At 45.5% G+C, this 25334-nt stretch overlaps 1 protein-coding gene across 1 annotated transcript in view; it reads left to right on the forward strand.

The window, feature by feature from the left end:
• PIAS4 (protein inhibitor of activated STAT 4) overlaps positions 1-25334 on the forward strand; it is a gene marked incomplete in the record, with an annotated part of 1954703 nt that overhangs the window by 696974 nt on the left and 1232395 nt on the right. The window contains 1 exon segment of the mRNA XM_044054086.1: positions 11978-12019. Within this exon segment, the coding sequence (XP_043910021.1) occupies positions 11978-12019 (42 nt within the window).

Consider the following 25334-nt stretch of genomic DNA (forward strand, 5'->3'; position numbering starts at 1 on the left):
GGGGGGCTCACTTGGCAGGGCAGTGCATTCAGGGCAAATGGAACCCAAGACAGATGCACCTGCATGTCAATCAAAAAGAAATGTTAGCTGTGCAGAATTCCCTGACTGCCTTCAAGGACCACATTCTTCCAGGACAGGTATTGGTAAAGACAGACACAGTTATGTGGTACCTAAACCGGGGGGAACCCACTTGCTCCCCCTCTGCAGACTAGCCATGGCTCTGTGGAACACAGCCTTGAGCTACCCAGTGCACTTACAAGCTCAATTCCTGCCAGGCAAGCTAAACTCTCTCGCAGATGACCTAAGCAGAAATCTCATGCACCGACATGAATGGAAACTGGAATCAAACATATTCAACCTCTTGAGGAACAAATGGGGGGACTCCAGAGATAGACCTGTTTGTCTCCCCCAAGAAACACCAATTGGACATGTTCTGCACAAAGGACCTCCCACAGTCGAGCTTGGAAAGTGGATGCCCTGTCCTTTACCTGGGAAAGCGTTTCTGTTTATGGCTTTCTCCTCTACCTCTCATCTTGATGGTTCTGCTAAAGATCAAACAGGACAAGCCAAGGACAATACTGATTGCACCAGACTGGCCACGCCAGCATTGGTACCCCCTCTTGCTCAGTATGACACTGCTGGAACCATGGTACCTGCCCCAGACCCCTTCCCTGCTGTCCTAGCAGGAGGGCTAGATTCTGAACCCTCAACTTCAAACCCTGAACCTTGCAGCCTGGCTAATTCCTTGAGCTCTCCAATAGCACCCCTCAGTAAGCATGTGCTAGATGTCATTCTGGAAGCAAGGAGGCTTAGTACTAGAAAATCCTATGCTGAGAAGTGGAAAAGATACTGTTCCTAGAGCCAGACTCTGGGGCTGGGCACAATGGTGCCCAGCATACCTCATATACTTCAGTTCCTAACAGAAATGCTCCACAAGGGCCTTATTCTTCTCGTCAATTAAAATTCATGCCTCTGCCATTTCAGCACATTATGATACTGAACCCACCCCTCTTCTCTCACCCCCTGCTAAGGCAATTCCTCAGAGGGGCCATAAATTTAAGACCCCCCAGGAGAGCCCCTACTCCAGCCTGGGACCTTAACTTTGTATTGGAAAAACTCACTTTCCCTCCCTTTGAGTCAGCTGCAACTGCAGAGTTGAAATTCCTTTCTTGGAAAACAGCCTTCCTTCTAGCCATCACTTCAGCAAGAAGTGTGTCTGAATTACAGGTCCTCATGGCAGTAGAGACCTTCATTATCTTCCGTGCAGGCAGGGTTTCCCTCAGGACCAATCCTTTATGCCCAAGGTGGTTTCTAGTGTGGCATTCATTTGCCCACCTTTTTCAAAAATCCACAATACAAAGGAGAACGAATACTTCACTCTTTGGACGTGCACAGACAACTTAGATTTTATTTGGACAGGACTAATCCTCTCAGGAAAGCTGAACAGCTGCTAGTTGGCTTTGCTGCAGGGGCAGAGGGGAAGGACATTTCAAAACAAACCATTTCTAAATGGATAGCCCATTGCATTAATTTCTGCTAATAAGCACCATGGGAAACATACCCCACAGGGGATGAGATCACATTCCACCAGGGCTGCATCTACCTCTACAGCTTTTCTCAGAGAAGTCCCTACCAGGGACATCCTAGAAGCTGATACCTGGAGCTCTGTACATACCTTCACCAAGCATTATCACATGCCTGTTTTTTCCAAATTCAGAGCTGGTTTTGCCACTGCAGTCTTGTAGGGCTTAATAGCTGGCCTTTAATGCTCTCTAACTCCTCCCTTCCTTAGCTTTGGGAATCAACCCAAATGTGATGACTGCAACAGTGAAACACGAACATAGTACAGTTGTGTACACTTACCATAAATGTAGATGTTCAAGTGTATTCACTGTTGCAGTCCTGGTTACTCTCCCTCCAGCCTCCTGACTTCTCTTGTCTCTACCTCTCCTTTTTGTTTGGTGTAGGTAAACTTTCTGGTGTATTTGATTTTTGATGGGGGTGTACCATAACATATAATTGCTTCCCATTGTGGGGGCACCTGACATCTGGGGCAAGAAAAACTGATGTAATGGCGTCTGCATGTTTTATACACCTGACATGGAAAATGAGACCGCATCTGACACAGGAATCCAAGACTCTGGTATTCAGGCCAGCTGAGGGCTACCTGCAGGCAGATAACACAAATGTGATGACTGCAACCGTGAATACACTCTAAACATCTACATTTATGGTATGTGTACACAACTGTACTTTTTTAGATAAGGCTAACCATTTGTCTCTGGTGTGGTAATTAAGTCCCACACACAGACTTTCATATGTGGTCTGTCAACTGCATAGACCTAGGTTATGATTACCGTAATTGCCGTTTGTGAGCCTGTTTCAATTCTAGGACTGTTGAGCATAGGGCTGAAATCTTAGCTAGGCGTCTTAGACTGTTGTCTAACTTGCATCATCCAGTAGTCTGTCGATTGGCCAGAAGTTGAGCTCTCTAAGCATAGGAAGGACAAGGAAAAAAAGACCCAAGCTTATGGCCTCTGACAACAATTCACCTTCTGCTAGTCCCCCAAGACTCCTTGCTGAGGAAGAAGGTGTGACACTTTCACAGCCCCCTTCAACTGAGGTGTTGGCGTAGGCCTCTTTCAAGACCTGTATGGAGTCTGACATGCCTTCAGGCCCTTCAAGTTCTGCTCAGACTTTGGCTTTCAATTTGTTGGTCTGGTCTGGTGACCCTCCGCAGACCTCTGCTTCCAGTGAGCAATCATTTACTGGTGATAATCCTGTGAGGCATTAGCCTGCATTGGTTCTTCCTTATAGAGACTGAGGTCAAGGATTGCAGGTGTACCTAGGCCCAAGACCAAAGCTACCTTTCAGAATGGTTCAACCTTGAGTCCTGTGCCTAGGCTTACTGGTTCCCACACTAGGGTAGACGTGGTCAGGTTAGCTGAAGACTATATAAGAACTTTCCCCAGGGAAAAGGAAGAGGGATCCTGCCCCTGAAACACTCCATGCCATGAGGGAACATTCCCAATGGGAGGCACAGGAATACCCACAATCTATAATGAGGGTTACAGAGTTCCTTGACTTCCTGGAACACACACGTTTGGATGTTCCTTTTATATTGGAGGGTGGTAGTGGATGTTTTTATGGACTCTTCCCTTGAATCCAGATTCTCTACGTCCAGCCCCTCAAATGCCAGACAGGTTTTACAGATGTCTGAACTCCTAAATATCTTTTCAAAAACCCCTCTGCTGACCCAGAGTTTGTCACTCCAGGTCCCAAGGGAGCAAGAGCCAGCTCTTCAAAAAACCCTATACCTGTGGACAACACGGACAACTTGATAGGTTTGGTTAAAAAAATAAAAAAAATCTACACTACTTCTACCCTAGCCATGAGGGCCCTTAACTGCCAGTTTCATATGATAAAATACCAACAAAGTATTTTAGATAAAATGAAGCAAAAGATATCCTTTCTGGAGGACAAGAACATTCGCAAGGAATTGTTGGACTTTTGCCATTCCAGCTCCCAGGTTGCTAGACGAGCCTTACACTGTGGCTATAATGCTGTGGAGGCCGCTAGCTGAGCTGCTGTATCTGGTTCTGTCATTAGAAGTCATGCTTGGCTTGGGAAAGTGGCGCTAGCAGAACATGTCAAATTCTGACTTCTAGATGCACCCCTGGATAAGGACTACTACTTTGGGCCAAAAGCTGAGGGTGTTCTCGAAAAGATGGAAGATAAAGCAAAATCTGTGAAAACTGTCAATGATGTCCACTAAGTTGAGCCTTAGGTTTAGTAGGAATTTTTCCACTAAACGTCGGTCCTTTCCCCCTCAATCAAAAAGTGTCCAAAGGAAACCCCGGAGGGAAGGCCGCAAAGGCACAGACAGTGGTCCTTTGAAACTATTGGGTAGGGGAGTTCTAGGCTGCAGGGCCCTGGCAGAGAGCAGCAGTGACTCTTCCTTTCCCCTACCTGTCCACCCCCCCTCCAGAAAAGATGGGAGAAAGACAAGAAGGAAGGTTACCCCTGTTCAAAGAAAATTGGTCCTTCCTTACTTCAGACAAGTGGGTTCTGAAAGTTTCTGATATGGTTTCAGGCTCACTTTCAGAGAGTCATTAAGATACTCTGGTTACTCGGATATTTCAGAAAATCAAAGAGCAGAGGCCTTTTCCTCAGATTCACAACCTGTACTCACTGGGCTCAGTGAAACTAGTACCAGAACACAGAATAACGAAAGGGGTTCTATTCCAGGCTATTTTTGGTTCCTTGAAAGGAGGGCTGTTGGTGCCCTATTCTGGACCTCTCCACTTCAATCCGTCCCTGCTGGTACCAAAATTCAGAATGTTGACTTTTCAAGAACTAGTTTTCATGAAAGCTACTCAGGCCTTAATGGTCACTCTAGACCTAAAATATGCTTACTTGCACATTCCTAGAAAGGAATCTTGCAGAAGTTGTCTTCATTTCAGAGCAGGTACCAGGCACTTTTAATTCTCTACACTGCCCTTTGGCTTGTCTACTGCTCCCAGGGTCTTCACAGAGTGTTTAGCTTCTGTGATCCTCTTCTATAGAACAAGAGGGATTCAAGTTTACACCTATATAGACAACGGCCTCATTCAAGCCACTAGTCTGTCAAAGCTTCTCAAGGGTCTGGTCTTCACTCAGGACCTTCTCACCTCTTTGGGATTCACCATAAATGTTCACAAATCCAGCACAGACACATCCACTAAGATAGCTTTCCTGAGGGCCCTTCTTGATTCCCCCTTCAAAAGGCCTTCCTCCCTCCAGAAAAGTTTTCCTTCCTGACTCAGTACTTCCAAAATGTTATGCTGAGACCGTGCCTCTCAGTATGGAATTTGTCAGAGCATTAGGCTACATGGCATCTTATATCTTCTTGATCCTGCTGGCCAGACTGCACATGAGGAAGCTCCAGTGGTAGAAGCACTCACAATCCCTGGAGACGAATTCAGCAGATCCCTTGCCTCAAGGAGGAATTTGCGTGGTGGACACAGGCATGTTCCCAGAACTTGGGTCTCCCCTTCAAGTTCACCCCTCAGGGCCAGACTTTAACCACAGATGCTCCAGAGTCAGCCTGGTGGGCTCATTTCAACACCTTCTGTCCCACGGCAGATGGAAAAATCAGTTCGGACAAGTGGACATAAATTGGAATGGACTGATTGCGGTTCAAAAGGGCCCGCTAGCTTTCAAAGAACAGTGGAAACCAGGGGGTCCTGCTTGTCAAAGCAGTCACCACCACAATCATGTGGTACATAAACAAGGAGGCACTCACTTTTTTATCCTCTTTGACTAGCAGTGCATGTCTGGGAGAGGGCTTACTCTATGGGGTTGCACCTCATGGCACAGTATCTCCCAGGGACTCAAAACACTGTAGCAAATCATGTCGGCAGGAAATTGATGGATTCCCACAAGTGGCATTTGTATCGGGGAAACCTTTCTCAGCAGAAATGGGGATTCCTCACAAGTAGGCCTCTTTGTCAGCAATGAAAAAGTTCAACTGCAAAGATTCATTTCCAGGCGCAAACTACCCACAGCCTGGAGTACAGATGCTTTCTCCTTCCTTTGGAGTCTCCTTTTCCTTGATGCATTTCCTCCCCTGCCTCTTCTTTCATGGGTCCTCCTAAAAATCAGGGAAGAAGGCCCAAGGGTCATTCTGATAGCCCCAGACTGGCCCAGACAGCCCTGGTATCCTCTGCTACAAAGTTTAACCAAAGAAAGTCCATGGCAGTTACCTCAAGTCGACCTTCTGACTCGGGACAAGGGGATGTTTGTGCAGACTGTCAGCCTGGATAATTCCACAACATACTCCTCTGAGCTTGCCTTCAGCAGATAAGTTTAAAACAGTATCAGAGAAGTTAGAAGTTCTTGTAATAGGAAAGCATTCTCAGCCAAGTGGAAAAGATTCTCCATTTGGTGTCCGCAGAAAGGCCTCAATCCTAACAAAGCCACTCACTGCCTTTTAGGTTACCTGGCTTCCCTGGTTGACAGAGGCATATACTTTTCTTCCATCAAAATTCATGCCTCTGCCATTTCAACCCACATCCTTGTTCATCCTTCAGTCTTTCCCCACCCCCTGATGAAACAATTCCTTAGGAGAATGATTTACATAAGACCTAGGAGTCAGCAGACACCTCAATGGGACCTCAGTTTTGTTTTAGAAAAATTGACACTATCCACCCTTTTAAACCAGCAGCTTCTGCTGAAGTAAAATTCTTAACTTGGAAGACTGCCTTTTTACTGACCATCACCTCAAGTAAGAGGGTCTTGGAGCTGCATGCCGTCACGACAGTGGAACCATTTCTCATATTCCACCCACCCAGAGTATGACTCGAGACTAACCCATCCTTTATGCCCATGGTGGTCACAGACACATTCTTAATCAGGCTGTACACTTGCCTACTTTCTTCTCAAGACTCCAAACCAGGGGGAGAGAATCCTTCACTCCTTGGATGTGCACAGACAGCACTGCTACTATCTTGACAGAACTAAATCCTTCAGAAAAATCAGACCAGCTCTGTGTCCTTTGCCATTGGCTGTGAAGGGAAACCAGTTTCCAGACAGCTTCTCTCAAAGCGGTTTTCACTGTTTCCTTTTGTTACAGCCATCATGGTAAAAAGCCACTCGAAGCTCTCCGAACTCGCTCTGTTTAGGCCACTGCTGCCTTCCTGAGAGGAGTTACCTACCAAAGACGTTTTGGAATCTGCTGTCTTATCTTCTGTGCAGAACTTTACCAAACACTACTACTTGTCAGCCTTTTCCAGGTGTAGAGCAGGATTTGTCACTGCCATCCTGTAGGGCATCCTCTCTTCCCCATAATCTTCCTTCCACGCTCTTCTTATCTTTGGGAATTGTCCCACCAGTCAGGGCTGCAAGAGTGAAACACAAAGAACATAGTACAGTTGTGTAATGTTAACATTAATGTAGCTGTTAGATTGTATTCACTGTTGCAGTTTTCTTTCCCTCCCTCCTTCCCCCTTTGCCTACCGTAGTAGTTTGCGTCTATTTTAACTAACCAGAGGACCCCCTGGATGCGTTGCCTGCAGGGCCCTTTTTTCTACCTTTGACCGTAGCTTGCGGTTCATTCTGGAGGCTCCTACCTTCTGTGGGGCAAGAAAAAACTGATGTCATGGTGTCTGCTGACTCCCTTTATACCCAAGCATACTGATGTCAGGATGGGACATCTGCCAGCCTTGGGAAGAGGGAGATTTTTAATCTGGTAGTTAGGCCAGCCAAGGGCTTCCACAGCAGGAAATCCCACAAGTCAGGACTGCAACAGTGAATATACACCCGTCTACGTTTATGGTAAGTGTAAACAACTATCCTTTCTTTTATCCTGGTTTGATTAGACTAACCTATTCAGAAGGCCTCAAGTGTTCTTTCTAGCTCCTCATTAGCTTGAGAGCATTCGTATTAGCTTTGGATACTCTTCATTGCATTGTTCTCTGAGAGAATGTTGGGCTTTGCAGTGGAATATAGGTGAGGAGGGAGCATGAGCTTGGAGATTACAAGTCTTGAGTGTCAGACCGCTCCAAAAACCAATTCATTGAGGAAGGGTAAAAACAGACAATACAGATAAATTGTTATGGTAAGTACATAAGTTTTGTTTTACCTCTCATTCCACCTTTCAGTTTTCTAGTAATTCATGATTTAAAAAATGCTCATTACATTCCAGTTCTTGGGTATCCAATACTTTTTAATGTTTGTCTGATTTACACTTTTTGCTCTACTCTTTGGGTAGTCAGCAGTTCCTAGGGAGTTCATAGTGTGCATAGTTCCTGTAATACCCCATTACAGGATACAGTGCATTAACATTTTCCATATTTGACTGCCTTATTTTAGTAGTGACGTTCATACAACTCTTAAGGCATCTCTTTCTTGGGTAAAAAAGCTTTCTTAATCTGGGATTTAAAGGTGAACCTAGGCAAATTCTCTCCCTTCCATCTGACAGGACAGAGTTTCTAGGATGTCTCCTAGATAAATTCCTCATGATGGCTTTTCTTAAGGCAAAGTGGAATTTTACAAACAACAGTTCCTGTCCTCCTCCAACCTGACTGGCATCTGCCAAGGAACATCTTGGGATTTTTGGTTTTATGGCCTCTACAATTCCAAAGAATCCTTTGGCCAGATTTCACAAGAACTTTCTCCATAACCCTTCAAGCTTGAGGAATTTTTGTACTTCCCTTATTGCCCCTAGCTCTTGCCTAACTGGCAGGGCTCTAGCCTTCCTTCATTCTGAGACGAGAAATTAGGTTTTTGGCACAGTTACTGCTATCTCTATACAGATGTTCTTCGTGTTTCACTGTTGCAGTCATCACCTGTGAATTATCCTTGCTGTGGTAGCCCTCGGCCGGCCCGAATAGCAGAGTTGATGTTTTTCTGCGTCTGCTGCTGTCGCTTGCTGACTGACGTCAGATCGTCAGTGCTATAAAGGAAGGCAGCAGACGCCATTGCATTAGTTTTTCTTGCCGTGGAGCCTGTAGCAGAAGCAGTTTGCACGTGTGCCGGTCGGTCGCTACCAGAGTTTGAATTGCAGATGAAAACGTCTAAAGCCAAGTACCCTGTTGGGGATCCTTTTTTCTTGCACTAGCCGATGTCTGAAAAAGTTAACAATTGTTTCACCTGTGTAAAGCAAATCTCACACAGAGACTTCTATTCATACTGCATCACTTGTTTAGGCCTAGACCACGACGTCCCCTGTTTCCGGTTTTATGCTTTCTCTAACGCGAGAACCATTCGTAGTAGAGCTCTTATTGTATCCAGGTGTTTGTCTTCCATCTTCGCATTCCAAAATGGCGTCCATCAGCCGACAATCCATAGACATTCCGATAAAACGTAAGGATAAAGATAGACCACAGAAGGCTAATTCTTCCGATGATTCTACTGCTAAGCAAGTCATCAATTCTCCAGAATTCAGTGAGGTGCTTTCACAACCCCTAATGCCCGATCCGATACCTTCGCAGACCTCTACTTGAGACCCTTTCGGAGTCTGGTGTGCCGCAGAAATCCTCTTAGTTTTCTGAGCCTTTGGTTGCCTCTGTTGGGTCCAGAGCCGCGACACAGGCACTGGCTTCAGAAGAGGTTTTTCACACTACCGAATCTAGACAAAAAGTCTTCTCATCCGACTACCATTTCTGTCAGATCGATGGATGCTCCTAGACCTAGAAGCAAAGCCACTCCTAGGAAATCTACCTCTAGCCATCATTTTACTCGTGCTCCACCATTCCAAGCTCTAATGCTTAAACTGCCAGAGGATCTGATCACCCTTATTGGGGTAGTCAGGCCACAACTTCTAAAAGGAAGAGACCTTTTTCCTGAATTACTGACAGAACAGGATTTTGAGGAGTCTGATTATTCAGATTTTGAAGAGGAACAACCTCATCTGACTGCTTTTGAGGATTCGGGTGCAGAGAAATCAATTCCTTCTGCCTCCCCGCCAGAAGATATTTCCTTTGGGGAAGCCCTTCACACCCTCTGGGAACATTTCCATGTGGAATCACAGGACTTCCTTCAGTCTAAGTTTCTAGACCTGCCCCAGCACAGACTCTCCTTATCAAAACAGACAACACCACAGTAATGTGGTACATCAGCAAACGGGGAGGGACCCAATCTTCCCCTCTGTGCAGGCTAACCATGAACCTCTGGGTGACTGCCTCTTCCATGGGATTACACCTAATAGCCCAGTACCTACCAGGGATCAACAACACCCTGGCAGACCACTTAAGCAGAAACATACTGGACCCCCATGAATGGCAGCTCCACAGAAAAATCTTTTCACAAATTACTCTGGAGTGGGGGACTCTGGAGTTGGATCTCATTGCTTCGCATTTCAACCATCCGCTGAAAAATTCTGTACTAAGGGAGTATCACCACCTTAGCGTGGAAGGTGGATGCCTTGACCTTCCCCTGGAACACTGTATACGCATTCCCTTCTCTGCCTCTTATTCCCAAGGTACTGTTCAAAATAAGGGAGGAGTGACCAAAGCCCATCTTCTTTGCTCCAGATTGGCCCAGACAACATTTGTACCCATTACTGTGTAACCTGTCATTACAGCCTCCCAAACAGCTTCTCCTGATTTCAGACCTGTTAACTCAGGTTGGGGGGGGATGCTGCACCCAGACTTGCAGATTCTCAAACTATCAGCATGGCTAATGCTCTAAAGGCAAACAAGGGGCCCCTGTTAAGCAAACTGGTCCTAGACATTATCACAGAGGCCAGAAGGCCCAGCACCAGAAAATCTTGTGCAGGAAAATGGAACCGATTCTGCTCCTGGAGTCAGTCCAGAGGGAGCAGTGCCTCACAACCTTCCATCCCTCTTATCCTGGACGACCTAGTGGAGCTACTTAATAGTGGCCGCTCCTTCTCTATTAAAATCCACGCCTTAGCCATTTCAACTCATTTTGATACAGAACAGCCCCTGTTCTCCCATCCTTTGATTAAACAATTCCACAGAGGAGCTTCTAATATCAGACGACCTAGAAGGCCACCCACTCCACTTGGGACCTGAATTTAATTTTGGAAAAACTAACCTTGCCATCCTTTGAACCTGCTGCTTCAGGAGAACTAGGATACCTCTCCTGGAAGACTGCTTTTCTCCTAGCTTATCACCTTAGCCAGAAGGATTTCAGCACTTCAGGCACTGATGGCCATTGAGCCCTTCATCTTCCATGCAAACAGGGTCTCCCTGAGGGACTAATCCCTCCTTAATGCCCAAGGTGTTATGTAATGTGCCTCTCAACCAGGCTATACATCTACCCACCTTCTTTCCCAACCCTCAAAGCAAGGGGGGAAAGAATTCTGCACTCACTAGATGTGCACAGACAGCTCTGGTACTATCTGGACTGTACTAAACCCTTCAGGAAAACAGACCAACTATTTGTCAGCTTTGCTGCAGGGGCAGAGAGGAAGCCTTTTCCAAACCAACCATTTCCAAGTGGATGTCACACTGTATCAGTTTCTGCTACAGATTACATGGGAACCCCCCCCCCCCCAAGTCTATTCGAACCCGTTCCACTAGTGCAGCCTCCACTTCCACAGCATTCCTCAGAGGAGTTCCCACCAAGGACATCCTGGAAGCTGCCACCTGGATGTCTGTCCATACCTTTGCCAAACATTACCACCTACCTCTGTTTTTTAAGGCTAGGGCAGGATTTGCCTCTGCAGTTCTACAGGGCATGCTGACCCATTCCTAGGTCTCTTGCTAATCCTACCACCCCTCTCCTGAGCTTTGGGAATCCTCCCACAGGTGATGACTGCAACAGTGAAACACGAAGAACATATATAGTACAGTTGTGTACACTTAACATAACTGTAGATGTTAGTGTGTTCACTGTTGCAGTACTGGTTTCCCCACCCTCCTTCCCCCTTGTATCTTTTTTCTTTATGGAGACATAAGGTTCTAAGGGTGGCTTTTAGTCACCAGGACCACTTGCCATATTTACTTGGGCCTCTGACTGGTTAGGGCAAGAAAAACTAATGTAATGCCGTTGGCTGCCTTCCTTTATAGCACTGACTACCTCTCGTGAGTCAGCAAGCGACAGCAGCTGACGCAGAAAAACATTGACTCTGGTATTCGGGCTGGCCGAGGGCTACCACAGCAGGGATAACCCACAGGTGATGTGACTGCAACAGTGAATAACTCTAACATCTGCATTTATGGTAAGTGTACACAGCTGTACTTTTCCTTGTGCTATGCAGCTGTTAGTGCATGTAGAAGGTGCCCTAAAGCTGTGGAAGCTGGCTAGTTGTACTATCCTTGGCAGGATGCGCCCCATTTAGCTTAGACTACTTCAACAGCTATCTATTTCAACATTTATTGTTGCGGTAAGTTTACTTATACAGGTGTACTTTCATTTATCTTTTAAATGGCTTTAAAGGAGGGCTCACTCTAGTGTTCTGGGAGTTAAGTTTATAGCATAGCTGATTTTTTCTTTTTGTACCTGATTTTCCCTTTCATCTCTTTTGCAGAGATCTTCATCCTGGTGTCAAGTCAGTTCAAGTAGTGTTAAGGTAAGGAAAAAATAAGTCTACAAAGGAAAATTCATATACAAAGCCATCTGCCCGACAGATGAGCATCAAACAATATTGTAACCATTACAAAAATGTATGCAGTTTTTAATTTACAAATAACTGTGTGACTTTGGTGCTCTGTTTCTGATGTTCTGTACAGCAAGATGTGCAGTTTCCACATGCAGTTGAACTTTATAGGTACTGTAGACTCCCTCTTTATCCCGTCTCCTCTTTAACCACCCATCAGATTTCTGCCCTATATAGCCTTAGCAAAGGACAACAGAGAAGAACACTTCAGCTTCCTGTGGGCTAAATAATGAAATATTTCAGTTTTAGACTTTATATTTATTAGAAAAGTGCATATTAACACAAATCCTGTTGTTATAGCTGATTTATAACCTTTAAATGCTATTTTGTATGCTTTTACTGATTAACCAGCCATTCGTTTATCCAGCCTAAGGTCTGGACCCAGCGAGACCGGATAAGGGGTTTCTACTATAGTAGGTTACATAGGTGTAAGTATCACAGAAATATTGCAATACTTATTTTTTTCCCTTGCCGCAGTGTCTGTGTTCTGAATGTTGCAGACAGTGCCTTGTATGGATAGTTAAGGATTCTGAAACAGTCCATAGTTCCAGACTTGCATATGTCTTCATTGCCATATTTATGTGTAGAGTTATGGCTAGATATTACAGAAGAAACCTTGGTTGCTTTCTCAGTACTTAGTATAATTATGCTAATATATTAGGGCTGTAGTATAGCACTCACACTCATCTTGTTTACTTGTTGCAGGTTATTATAGTAGAAACCTTGCAAGAGTAAGAGATGGAAGTGTGATGGATAAGTTTTATTCTGTCATTGACAAGTAACGTGATAATTGTGATTTGAAATAGTATAGACAGGTGACTTGCATATGTTTCATTCCATGCAGAAGCTTAAATTTTACACCATCTCACTATTGATATTTAAAATCTCAAGTTGCACCATTTCCTTAGGAAAAAGAACCATGAGATAGTTAGGGTAGTTGGTAAAATTCTTCCTCAACACGTGTAGTCTACCTTTACCTACACAAGTAGAAGTTTCACTTGTAATCTGTCCTTTCCACCCTAGTGCACTCCTTAGGCAGCACAATCCCTGACCTGAATTAACAGCTACTGATTGTAAATATGCAGAAGAGTACTTGCATGTTGTTGTGTAGTCCCAGTTGACGTGTAAGTCCTGAATAGTGTCTGTCTGGTACGTTTCTTTGAACCCCCCCCCCCCCAATCTACAGATATAGCCACAAGTAGAGTTGAAACTTGATTGGCAGGTAACAGTTTGTGTGATTTTAGGGAGGTGTGGGTGGCTAGGGGAGTCTCTGCACGTTATGCTTAAGCTAAGGTCTAGGAGGTCTGAGTTGGAAACTGGAGATGTTTATCATTGGATCAAAACTGCAGTAACCCAAGCTGTTTAGGGTCATATATTGCCTAGGATCAGTATTCAGAACTTTTTGGTTCCTTTCATGTGCGCACTGTATGTCAGAGGCGACATGGGTGCACACCAGTATAAAAGCATATGTAAAGGTGCCAACATTTTGCCATTGAACATACCCATCAGATTCTGTCTCCACTTTGTCTTCAGTGGTTCACTTGTCTGCTTGTTATTTTGGGCAGATAAGTACCCCTTTGGGGACTTTCTTTCCATACGTCTCTGAAAGGTTTTTGTTGCTTATGCCTTGGAGAAAGGGAAAGGTGACTGTATAATGATTCCAGTAGAGCTTCCATTTTTTTGCTTGGTTCATGATTGGACATCATATCCTTCTTTTGTTGCTTACCCTAGAAGAGTCCTCTCTGCTCCTTATACTTGCGAACCAGTGGCTAGTGGACTCTGGGGATGCAGAGCCATGTATCCCAAATCTCTGACTTGTTCTGATAACCTTGATAAGTGTAAGGAGGGGCTTGGAAGGTGAAACATCTATAAGCAGAGGGGACTGGGAGATGAACCATTTACAGTTCGCCTGTGTCCATTAGAGACATAGATGCGAAGACAGAGATGAATTCCTGTTTCCCATCCAGTTGTCCAAGTTGCACTTGAATTGGGTCAGGGAGAAGCTCTACTTCACGTGGATGAGGAGCCTGTTCCAGAGAAGGGGTAGTTTTTGGGATGCATACCGGTCTCTCCAGCAGGTCCTATTTATATCACAGGCAAAATTTAAGTCTTTGGAACAGGTAATTCTAGTGCTGTTTGGACCTCCTGCATATCCGTCAAACAGAGTGGGGTCTGACGATGCCTTGTATGCCAGGCATAGCTCTCCCATCAACAGCCTGTAGGAGACAGTACAGGGATAGGGCCTTGAGGCGATCTGCAGAGAACATGTTACTTGCGCCCTATATTTTGATGAGAAAACCTCTGTGGACATTCCAATTGTTGGATATGCCTGGTTAGGTACATACCCAAGGGGGATTAGATTGTACTCAATGATGGGGCTGATGAATGCAGAATACAGTGGAACAATGACTTCCTTGGACCTAGATGCAATAGTTTTGTTTATACGTTGCACAACATAGAATGATTTCCTCACTATTAATAGACACATGATAGTCAAAGCTAGATTAGTGTCTGGGTGTTCCCAAGTCCTTAACTGTTGGCTAAACTCTTAGGGTTGTGTTGTCAATATGACAGCAGGGGTAGAGGACTTCTTGAAGAATACTGTTAGGTATTTAGTCCATGGCTCTGACACCAGTTTGTCAGCCCTTCCTGCAGAACATTTGACTTGGTGGGCGATTTACTGACTACTCATAATTTGCAATAATCTGCAAATTTAGTCAGCCAGAGGCCACTGACATTGACCTTAACTTCAGAGAATTAAATACCAAAAAGGAGCTGCCCTAGGACTGATCCCTGAGGGACTCTGCTTAATACTGGTCTCTTTGTAGAAGTGTACTCTCCAGTTACAACTTCCTGGGTCCTGTCTGTGAGCCAGCTGGCTATCACCAAAGGTTTGTAACTAGCCTCTGTTTGTCAACTGTGCTAGAGTTTGGTATTGATTGCGTCGTATACCTCTGCCAGGTCAAGGTAGGCAGTGTTAACTATTTTGAACAATAGAAATAAAATATACAAATACAATAGGCTACAGACACACACAAAATGAACTTTAATGAACTTTAGCGCCTTGGCAAAAGCCTTCAATGGGTTCATAGGTAGATACTAGGCTATCTGCCCTAGGGCATTTATAAGCCTAGCCAGAGTGTATTTGGCTTCCGCCTCCCTATTAGATTAGCCTACTGTGCCTCTGTAAAGTAGGTCACAGAAGGTACCCTTTTAATGAGGGTAATGAGAGAACCAAAAATAAAACCTAACAGTTAATCAGTCAATTAAACCATTTAAAACAGATTTCCAATTACATTAGATATTTGACTCAAAAGGTGTTAAAGTGCCATATTTCAAAATATATATAGTCTCTATATATAATAGTTTATCCTTAAGTAAATTTATCCGCACCAAGTTTAACCACCACTTGTTCCAAATACTGCCTTGTAATAATAAAATATTACTTTGATGGTATGGTTTAAAAGGTAAAGCCAAGGGGCTCTCGGTTCGCTGCTTTTTGTGTCTGTGTTCCTGTAGTTTACACTTAAAGGTTGTTTTGCTCTCAAATCTCTTTGTAACTTCTGTCTGTGAGAACATAAATTATGCCCTTTGTAGTACATAGAAAATCTTTTAGGAGAACTAGACTTTAAGTTTATTTTTTTGAAAGGAGCATGCAATACATCTGCAACTGCAACACGTATCACAGGGAAAGGTACCCACCGTAGAATTGTTAAAAATTGTATGTATTTGAATAGTAGGAAGAATAAAACTATGGAGAAACAGATTTCCTAACCTACGTGCATATGTATAACCATTTTGCCATTATCCCCTGCTTTGGTAACCTAAAAGCCATCCACCAGGTTGTGTGGTCATGATCTGCCCTTGATGACATCAAGATTGGGTTAGTTTCCAGTGTCTGGAGGTTTTCTATGCAGTCATTAATTTATTTCCATGGTAATTCTTTCCATGTCTTTGCATACGAGACTTGAGACTTATGGGTCTGTAGATGGCCCACCTTTGTGCAGAATGACGACTGTTGCTGTTTTCCATTCATGAGGCACGAAGTCTGTTTGGGGGCTGCAGTTAAATAGGAATTCCAGAGAACCCGATAGTTCATGCTGTTTTAGAAGGCATCCTGGGATATTGTGTGGGTCCAGTGATGCAGTGTTCTGTGCCTTGGAGAGAGCATCAAGGACCTGTTCCTAGTGATAGCAGGGAGAGTTGTATTTGATGGTATTTCCTGAAAGAAGGTTGAGGGAGAGAGAGGGGGGTGAAGTTGGAGTGGAATTTGTCAGCCATTATGTTATATCTTTTGGCTCCGTGTAGGTGGCTTCATTTACAGTGAGTTCTGTCCACAATTGTGTATTGCCTTTGAGGTTGCTGATATATCTAAAGAATGCCTTGTGGCTGTCCATGACCTAGTAGGCAAATTTATCTCATATTTGGCTTCGGTGGACTTTGTCCTCTGAGTTTTAATTTGAAAGTGCTTTTATCTGGCTGGGTGATGCACTTCGTAATTTTTGCCATGCTTTTCTCCCTGTTATACAACCTATTGATGTGATTCCACCAGGGTGGCTTGGTTTTTGAGTTCTGTCCTTGCTGGTGGGTATTGCTGCCTCTGTGTAGATATTAACATGCTTATATAGGGATGCTCGTGTTTCACTGTTGCAGTCATTACTCTTGGGTTATCCTGCTGGCAGGCTACCCTCAGTCGGCCAGAATTCCAAAGTCTAGTTCCGGCATCGGTTGCTGTCGCCTCTTTCCTGACGTCAGTGCGCCAGGGGTATAAAAGATGCAGCCGACACCATTTTTTTCAGTTTTTCTTGCCGTGCGGTGCCCGAAGCAAAAGCAGTTTGCAAGTGCTGGTCGGTCGACTCCTGAGATTTTCAAATCCGAATTTCAGAACCGAAGTCTTCATTAAAGCTAAGTACCCCGTTGGGGAAACTTTTTTTCTTGCTCCAGACCGATGTCAGAAAAAGTTAACAATTGTATTTCTTGTGGGAAGCAAATACCTCATAAGGATTTTCACTCTTACTGTATTCCTTGCCTAGGCCCTGATCACAACGTTGTTAGCTGTCAGTTTTGTGCTAGATTTAACCAACGCACTAGTAAACGTCTGTTCGATTTTGCATTTCATTACTTTGGCTGAAGATTTAATTATATAATGCCGTCGGAACAGCCGACAACCGGAGTTTACAAAAAACGCAAGGAAAAGGATAGGCATCCGAGGTCCAAAACCGACGATGAGGCCTCTGCTAGGCCAGTCGCCGGTTCTCAGTGAGGCACTTTCGTAGCTCCTGGCGTCTGCTACCTCAGAGCCACAGGCCGCTTCCGACTCCCACGTGGAGCCGACTGGGCCTCTGGATACTCAAGGGATTAGACACTCTGAAATCATTCCCTCAGATGTGTCCGGAGCCGCTGAGCAGGCATCAGCTTCTGAGGGTGTCTTCAGACCTACACAACTATATATTAAGCCATCTTCAGCTTCAAAGACTGAAGCAGCTCTAAAGACAAAGAAACAAGTACAGCATTCTCCTATTCAGACTTCCATACCTAAAAAACAGATGCTTAAAATGGCCGAAGACCTAATTACTTTGATCAGGGGCTTCCCATCACCCTCCTGATAAGAGGCCTAGACAAGAGACAGAGTATGATTCTTCTGATCAGGTTTCTATTTCCTCTGGTTCCTCTTCTAAACAGGATTATTCCATGCTTCCCTATGAGGATTCTGATGCTGAAGGATCCATTCCTTCAGCCTCTCCTCCTGAGGATTATTCTTTTGGGGAAACCCTGCATACCATGAGGGAGCATTTCCAGTGGGAGAGCCAAGATTATTCTGAATCTAAGAAAAGGCTCATAGACTTTCAGCTACTTCCTCAGCACAGACCCCTTGCTATTCCACCTGTTCCAGACATCGTAGATGATCTCAGCCTGTCCCCTGACTCTCTACCCCCTGCACCTGCTAAGCCAGACCGATACTACAGGGTCCCGGATTCTCATAAATTCCTATATAAAAACCCCTCTGCTTACCCAGAAACTATATTTGTGTCCCAAAGGGGTTAAAGCTTCCACTGCAAAGAACCCTATCCCCTCTGATAGGGATTCTAGGGCTCTAGACAGATGGGGGGAAAAAGTCTACACTTCTGCTACCTTGGCTGTAAGGGCTTTAAATTGTCAGTTTCATATGCTTAAATATCAGCAATGTTTAATGTCACTGCTTAAACAGAAATTGTTGACAAATACAGAATGTTCAGAGAACAAGGAATTGCAGGATTTATTGCATGCAGCTGAACAAGTGGGAAAGCATACTTTGCAATGTGGTTATGATTCACTGGAGGCCTCTTGCAGGGTCGCTGTTACAGGTTCTGTTATTAGAAGGCATGCTTGGTTAAAGAAACAGAATCTGCTTGATCATGTTAAAGCAAAATTATTAGATGCACCATTACAGCCTGATACTTTGGTACTAAAGTAGAAGAGGTGTTGAAAAAAAATGGCGGATAATGCAAAATCCATGCAGACAGTCAAGGAATTCTTACAGGTACAGCCACCCAGGTTTAGCAGGAATTGGCCTTCTAAAAATTGGTCCTTTCCAGTGTCAGACAGACCACAAAGAGGCAGATACAGGCATCCCAGAGGCAGATCTCCACCCCAAGGCTCATACAGGCCTAAACAATGGGGTGCTCCTACCTCCAAAAGCGGAGAAGACAAAACACAACCTTACAGGAAACCGTCCCAATGACTTTCCTCTGCCAGATCCAAGCACTTTTCTTTTGGCAGCCCCCTTAGGGGGAAAACTAGCACTTTTTTCATCAAATTGGCAAATGGTTACCCAAGACAAATGGGTCCTGAACATAGTGTCCCAAGGCTACAGGTTCCATTTTCACACACTACCAAGGTCAAAAGGTATGCCAGACCTGCCACACAATCAATGGACAGAGGCAGAAAAACAAATTACAGCCCTCATGGGCATGAGGGCCATTCAGCAAGTACCACAACAAGAGCAGGGACAATGATTTTACTCCAGACTTTTCCTAGTACCCAGAAAGGACAAAACATGGAGACCAATACTGGACCTGTCTATACTAAATATGTTTCTGGAAGTTCCAAAATTCAAGATGTTGACTCTACAGCAGCTACTGCCCATGCTAGGCAAGAAGGCTTGGCTCGTAACTTTGGACCTAAAAGAGGCATACCTGCATGTCCCAATCAGACAATCTTGCAGAAGATACCGCAGATTCATAGCTGGCTCAATGCATTACCAATTCTCTGCACTGCTCTTTGGCTTATCTACTGTGCCCAGGGTCTTAACAAAATGCCTGGCACCAGTAATTGCATTTTGCAGACAGAGGAATTCAGATATATCCCTACTTGGACGACTGCCTAATTCAAGCAGAGAACAAAGACATTCTTCTAAAGCATCTGGCATTTGTAAAAAGATTACTAATTGGCCTAGGGTACACAATAAACGAAAAGAAATCAAACCTATTGCCCTCTCAAGAGATAATATTCTTGGGTGCAAGCTTAAATACAACTGCCCAGATGGCTTATCTCACGCCAGACAAACAAAAGCAACTGACTTCTTACTTCAAGAAATTGGCAACAAAAACCCACTTACCTGCAAGGAAAATCCTGCAGGCCTTGGGTTTCATGGCATCCTGCATTCTACTAATTCCATATGCTAGACTGCATATGAAGAAACTACAGTGGTATCTAAAGTGTTTGGACTCAACATTGCCACAGCCTGAAGACAGTAATTGCACTCATTCCCTGCTTGTAACAGGAGTTTCGATGGTGGGCAGAAGCCTGTCACCACAACAAGGCTCTGCCATTCAGTTTACCCACAGCCAGACAGACACTGACAACGGATGCATCAGATTATACCTGGGGGGCCCATATGGCAGGAAAATGTATTGTGGGCACATGACCTGCAAACCAGATGCATCTTCACATCAATCAAAAAGAGATGCTAGCTGTTCAAAATGCCCTGACAGCTTTCAAGGACCTGCTACATCCAGGACAGCTACTGATAAAGACAGAGACAATACTACGATCATGTGGTACATAAGCAGGGAGGTATACATTCCTACCCATTCTGCAGACAAGCAATGACCTTATGGGACACAGCATTGGCTTTTCAAGTTCACCTGCAAGCACAATTCCTGCCAGGAAAAACAAATACTGTGGTAGACGAACTAAGCAGAAACCTCATGTATCCCCACGAATGGAAACTGGATCCACAAGTCTTCAGCATGATAATAAGGAAATGGAGATGCTCAGACATAGATCTATTTGCCTCTCCTCACAACTGCCAATTGCAGCGATTTTGCACAAGGATTTACCACAAGCAAGCATGGAAAGTGGACGCCCTATCCTTCAGCTGGAAAAAATCTAACAGTTTATGCCTTTCCTCCACTGCCTCTCCTTCCCAGGGTACTCCTAAAGGTCAGACAAAGGGAAGCCACAAATGATTCTTGATTGTAGCAGACTGGCCACACCAGCAGTGGTACCCAATCCTAAAGAGCTTATCTCAAGGTCCAGCATGGATATTGCCTCAAACTTCTCACTTGCTGACCCAACAAAACAATCAGATCCTGCACAGTCAACTCAGGACCTTAAATCTGGCAGCATGGTGGATAATGTAGCTATTCAGAACACTCCTCTTTCAAAAGCTGTTATGGATGTTACCTTGGAGGCCAGGAGGCCCAGTACCAGAAAATCTTATGCAGAAAAATGGAAGAGATTCTGTGCTTGGAACCAGGAACAAGGCATTGACACGTGTGTTCCAAATATCCCTCAGATTTTACAATACCTAACTGAGATGCTGAACAAAGGCCTTTCTTTCTCATCAATTAAGATTCATGCCTCTGCCATTTCAGCCCATTACAATACGGAACCAGGGAACCACCTATCTTTTCTCATCCTTTAATAAGGCAGTACCTCAGAGGGGCCAAAAACATTAGGCCTCCAAGGAGAGCACCATTTCTGGCCTGGGACCTCAATTATGTTTTGGAAAAACTCACACTGCCTCCTTTCGAGCCAGCATCAACAGCAGATATAAAATTCTTATCCTGGAAAACAGCTCTGCTCTTAGCAATAACCTCTGCAAGACGAGTTTCGGAATTACAAGCACTCATGGCTGTGGAACCTTTTATCATTTTTCATCCAGACAGGGTTTCTCTGAGGACAAACCCTGCATTTATGCCTAAGGTGGTCTCCGGTGTGACCCTCAACCAATCCATTCACTTGCCTACCTTTTATCCAAATCCACAGAACAAGGGTGAGAAAATTCTGCATTCTTTGGGCATACACAGACAGTTGCGCTTCTGCTTGGACAGAACTAAATCTTTCAGAAAGACTGAGCAACTTTTAGTATATGCTGCAGGATCACAAGGAAAGCCTATATCAAAACAGACTATTTCTAAATGGATAGGCCATTGCATCCGTTTCTGCTATTTTCAACATGGCAAATCAGTGAATAAGGGCATTAGGCCTCATTCCACCAGAGCAGCAGCCACTTCAGCAGCCTTCCTCAGAGGAGTACCAACCAAAGATATCCTAGAGGCTGCAACTTGGAGTTCAGTACACACTTTCCAAAGCACTACCACTTACCTCTTTACTCTAAGTCCAGAGCAGGCTTTGCCACTGCAGTTCTGTAGGGCCTCATAGCCTCTCCTAATCCTATTTAGCCCAGCCACCCATCCTCAGCTTTGGGATTCAACCCAAGAGTAATGACTGCAGCAGTGAAACACGAACATAGTACAGTTGTGTACATACCATAATTGTAGATGTTCGAGTGTATTCACTGTTGCAGTCCAGGTTACCCACCCACCATCCCCCTTTTCTTTGCTGGGACTTATCTGCACTTCTCTATCCTATACAACCTATTTGTTGTATTTGCTTGTAGATAAAGGAAATGTTAATGTTAAGTTGTCAATCTCGCCTTCATTCTTGCTGGATGGGGTTCGCAGCCGATCCTCGGCTCCGACTCGGCACTTGCTTAGCTTGAGAACTCCTTTTACCAGCTCGAGGCAACCCTATATCCCATGATGCAAGGCGAGACTACCTCCGATCTCGTTTGCCGCTTTGCGAAGAGGTCTCTTTTTTGCCAGCTCAGGTGAGTTTGAATTTTCAAACAATTTAGTCAGGGTTTTTCTCTCCCTTTCTTTTTTAAATAGTCAGATAGTGTGTAGTTTTTCTTCAGCCCATCCTATTTCCCCTTTAATTAAACTTTCAAGTTAAATTGCTAAGTTTATAATTTCAGTAAGGCCTAGGCCTCTTTCTCTTAATCCCTATCTGTGTGTGTGTTTTTGGGATTAATAGTGTGACTGTTTAGTGTGTGTGTGTGTTTTTTACTTGGACTATGTCTAGGGAAGGAAAGGTCTCAGGCTTCAAGAAGTGTGACTCGTGCTGTCAGAAAATGTCTCTGACAGACGGTCACACTTCTTGTGTTTACTGCCTGGGGCCTTTACATCTGCAGGACTCCTGTGCTATATGTCATTCTTTTAGCCAGAGTCTCCTGCAGGAGAGGAGGAACAAGTTAATCCTCCGTGGCTTATTAAAGCCAGAAGGTTCACCCACTAAGACTGGGTCGAGTAAACCTTCAAAGCCACCTAAGGTTCAGGCTACAGTTGTTAAGCCTTCCCCGGTGGCTCCGACTGGAGCCTATCTTTCTACCTCTGATGTGGTAGTGTCGGTTCCTACCGGCTCCGACACTCAATCTATAGTTGCCTTGTCGGCTCCGCCTGGAGCCGACGTGTTATCCAGTATCGTAGCCGAGAAGCCTTCGGCTCCATCTGGAACCCAGAGGACGTCGGCTCCGATGGCTTCGTCCAAGAAGAGATCTCGGTCCCCTTCTTTGGAGTCGATCCACTCGGCTCCGAGGTCTCCTCTTTTGTCGGAACGGAGTCATCGGAGCCGATCTTCGAGATCTTCCAGGCTGTCTGACCACGATTTAGAGAGGGTGGTAAGCAGGCTGTTGAAGTCACAGGCACTAGCCCAAATGCTCCATAGCCCGTCTCAGCAGACTTCGGCTATTGCTCCTCCCCTTGAACTTCCTCCTCAGACTCTCCTCCAGAGTTCGGAGCCGGAGCTTCTCGGAACAGCGACCGTGTCGGCGCCGGAGCCGATACATCCCCTTTCGGCTCCGTCGTCTTCAGCTCCGATCTCCTCCATGAGACCTTCCTTGGACGGATCCGGTCGTCGAGTTTCCCTTGTCGGCTCCGAGGGGGCTAGTGGCATCGGACCCTTATCCGACCCCGCTCTCCCTCTCGGGGCTTCGGCTTTGGTAAGCTCGGCACTGACATCGGCCTCGGAGCCTTCTCTCTCAGTGGAGCCAGGAATTCCTATTTCTTCGGAACGGGAATATTCTGGTCTCCCTGGGAGAGGAGCCTTTGAGGTGATGAGGAGTGTCCTGGCACCTGAGCCAGGTCAACGGTCCATCCCTTTAGCTCCTCCCTCTTCAGTGCCTGTTGATGTCTCTTGCCAGCCTCTTGCTCTCAGGCCCAGGGATCCATCGCCCCAGGTTTCCCCATTGGGAATAGCTTCCTCTTCCGAGGTTTCTCCTGATCCCGCAGGGGAACCCCCTCTGAAGAGGACGTGTAAGAGGAAACACACAGACTCCCCTGAGTCTACAACATCTGATACCGACTTAGATGAGTCGGAGGGTTCCCCACGGTCTCCCTCTGAGGATGTCTCCTTTTCAGACATCCTTGAACTCCTCAAACATAGGGGGAACTGGCCTTCCATTGACCCCTCCGAGGATGAGTCGGTATACCTGGAGGCTTTTGGATCCCGACCCTCCACCTCCTGGGTGTCTCTGCCTTTCGACCCACTTATGCAGGTAGTGGCTCGGAAGGCGTGGGCAGCTCCAGATTCTGTGGAACCTGTCCCCAGGAGGCCATCCAAATTTATTACGGCCCCTTCAGACAAGCAGTTTCTTTCTAAGGGCGTCTCTGTGGATGCTATGGTGGTGGCGGCCACCAAGAAGGAACTTGCGGATCCTTCCATGCCTGTCCATCCTCCTAACAAAGATTCTAGGACCATGGATAGGTATAGCAAGCGGATGTTTTCTTCAGCGACCTTTGCTATGCGTTCGCTGAACTACCTTTGTCATTTCACCAGACTTCAAAGAGATATTCTCAAGGAACTAGGTGAAGTGGTTCAGGATCCTTCAGCTGCTGGGGCTCAAGACAAGATTGCCTCACAGCTAGCAATCCTAAATTCTTTAACCAACTCCTCCATGCGGCTCATATCCTATGCAGCCGATGAAGCGAGCAGAGCCGCAGGCACAGGAGTGGCTCTTAGACGTCAAGCCTGGATGCGGCTTTGTAATTTTGCGGACCCCTTTAAGGCGTCCTTCACCAATACCCCCTTTGACGGTTCGGCTTTGTTTGGACCTCAGGTGAAGGAAACCTTGACCAGGTGTGAGCAAGACGGCAAAACTCTTTCTGCCGTAGGAGTCCATTTTTCCACCCCTTCTAGACCCTATCCCAAGGGTCAGAAAGGAGGAAAGATGTGGTTCTGTAAAGCCCAAGGAGCAGCGCCGGACACGCGTGGCCAGTTTACCCCCAGAGGCAGAGGGGGTAACAATAATAGACACCGCCCTAGAGGCAGGGGGGGGGGTCCTCAGAATCAGGGCAACAGGGAGTCTCTTCCTGAGAAGTCCTTTCAGCATCCCTGAGGTGTTGCCCGACTGTCCACCCTTGGAGGCAGTCGGGGGAAGGATATCGCTGTACCCAGTTGCCTGGCGTTCCCTTTCACAAGACATGTGGGTACAGTCGATCATATCCGAGGGTTACAAAATCCCCTTCGAAAGGTATCCAGACTCACCAATCCCTTCCAGACATCTCACCCGTCAAAGGGATTTGGCAAAACAGGAGGTTTCAAAGCTCCTAGAAAAAGAGCCGTCCAGACTGTTCCAGCAGACCAAGTAGGATCCGCCTACTCGAGATTCTTTTTGGTCCCCAAAAGGACGGGAGATTGGAGACCTATTTTAGACCTGAGCAATCTAAACAGATTTGTCAAGAAGGCAAGATTCCGGATGGTCACGCTTCAGTCCATTCTGCCCTTTTTGGGCAAGGACAACTGGATGTGCTCGATAGACCTTCAGGACGCGTACTATCACATAAAGATACACAGATGCTCTAGGAGGTTTCTCCGCTTTCGGCTGGGGACCAGTCATTATCAATTCGGAGCCCTGCCCTTTGGCCTCACTTCAACCCCCAGAGTGTTTACCAAATGCATGGCA

Source organism: Protopterus annectens, chromosome 13.part0, assembly GCF_019279795.1.
Source record: "Protopterus annectens isolate FY-2018-M chromosome 13.part0, PAN1.0, whole genome shotgun sequence".
Lineage (NCBI taxonomy): Eukaryota > Metazoa > Chordata > Ceratodontiformes > Protopteridae > Protopterus > Protopterus annectens.